The 1493-nt window shown below is 39.8% G+C and overlaps 1 protein-coding gene across 1 annotated transcript in view; it reads right to left on the minus strand.

Annotated features, from left to right (window-relative positions):
• Nucleotides 1-1493, minus strand: part of LOC122348751 (SH2B adapter protein 3-like) — a 6812-nt gene that overhangs the window by 3243 nt on the left and 2076 nt on the right. The window contains exons 3-4 of the mRNA XM_043244591.1: nt 645-730; nt 165-379 (exon numbers count right to left, since the gene is read on the minus strand). Coding sequence (XP_043100526.1) covers nt 165-379; nt 645-730 — 301 coding nt within the window. The remainder of the gene's footprint in view (nt 1-164; nt 380-644; nt 731-1493) is intronic.

A 1493-nucleotide genomic window follows, 5' to 3' on the forward strand; every position in this document is an offset into this window, starting at 1 on the left:
TAATATTTTTTTACATTCAATATTTGTAATTTTATAACACTTCATTATTATTCTTTGAGATATATTTATATATTTTATATTAATACAGAATATTACTCCGTAATGAATATAATGACATGTCTTTGTCATTCGTGAAACTGAGGATGACGATTACACCTCATTACCTTTGCTCTGCCCTGGTAGTTAAACGTGAGGACGTAGTCTCCCCTCCGCGTCTCGCTCTGTCTCACGAGGAAGTTCCCATGGCCGCTGAGCCCAGCATGCTGTACAAGGTAGGCAGCCCGCACACGTGATATGGGCCCATGGAACCATGGGTAAGAGGACAGGAAGTGATCCGTTTTATTGTAGGCATGCTCTGTTAGTCCAAAACCTAGAGAGCCTGTGGACACACACACACAGAAAGTTCATAGGTATCAGAGCAGTCCATTACCACGCAAAATAATCGCATCTTATCTGTTAGTTTATAAAAATAAAAACATATGCTACAGTGGAAATCTGTGCAAAAAGGTAACTGTTGCAGTGTTTTAAAAGTATAAACAAAACATTACACCACACTGGACAGTTTTTAGCTCAGTTTACACCATGTTTTGGTCGATTCGACCACAAATGTCTTCATTTCTCAGTTGTGTGTGTGTGTGGCTCACCCTGGCTGCTGGGCTCCGTGCTCCCTCTGCGAGCTGCGTTGAGCGAGTCACTAACAGGAAACGCTTCTCCATCCACACTATCTGACCTGGAATCACACATACACTACATAAACATCTATAAACTCCTTTAATTGCATAACGAGGAGGTCACAGAATGTCATGCAGTCAATAACATCCCATCACAAGGTGCGTCCATTCTATAAAGAAAATCTTTCGACGACGATCATGAGAGATAACATGCATACGGCATCATTGAAATATTTAACATTAATAAAACCCCATTAAAATGAGATAAAATTGTGATTAATTAAAATAAATGATCAACTAAATAAATATTAGTGCAATGAACTTTGCAAGAAACTGGGTCAAGAGGAGAGTAGATCTAATAGGAAGACAATCAGACAGGAAAGCAGACATTGCTCTGAAACCTATAGGGATGAAATGAAGGAAAGGACAGAGAGAGAGAGCAGAAGCAAGACTCGGCGAGGGGCGTTTGGGGAAGTTGTGGGAGAAAGCAACACAAAAGCTTTTGGTTTGAGTCAGGAAACGCGTTGTGTAATTCTTGGACAAGTGAAAACACTATTGTATACGATGCTCTTATNAAAAAAAAAAAAAAAAAAAAAGGCAACTGAAAGAGAGAGAAAAAAAAGAGAGAAGGGGGCATGGAGAGAAAGGAGGCCATGAGATGTGCTGAGTCGAGTTCTTGAGATTCTTAGTAATCAGAATAACAGGAAGACCTCACTCTCGTTCTCTCTCTCTCTTCCTAAAACTCACATTGATATATTCACACAGGCTTGAGTTCTCAGTACCCTCACACCAATAAAAGGAAATGAAACACATGCGTTTGCA

Source organism: Puntigrus tetrazona, chromosome 7, assembly GCF_018831695.1.
Source record: "Puntigrus tetrazona isolate hp1 chromosome 7, ASM1883169v1, whole genome shotgun sequence".
In the NCBI taxonomy this organism is placed as follows: domain Eukaryota; kingdom Metazoa; phylum Chordata; class Actinopteri; order Cypriniformes; family Cyprinidae; genus Puntigrus; species Puntigrus tetrazona.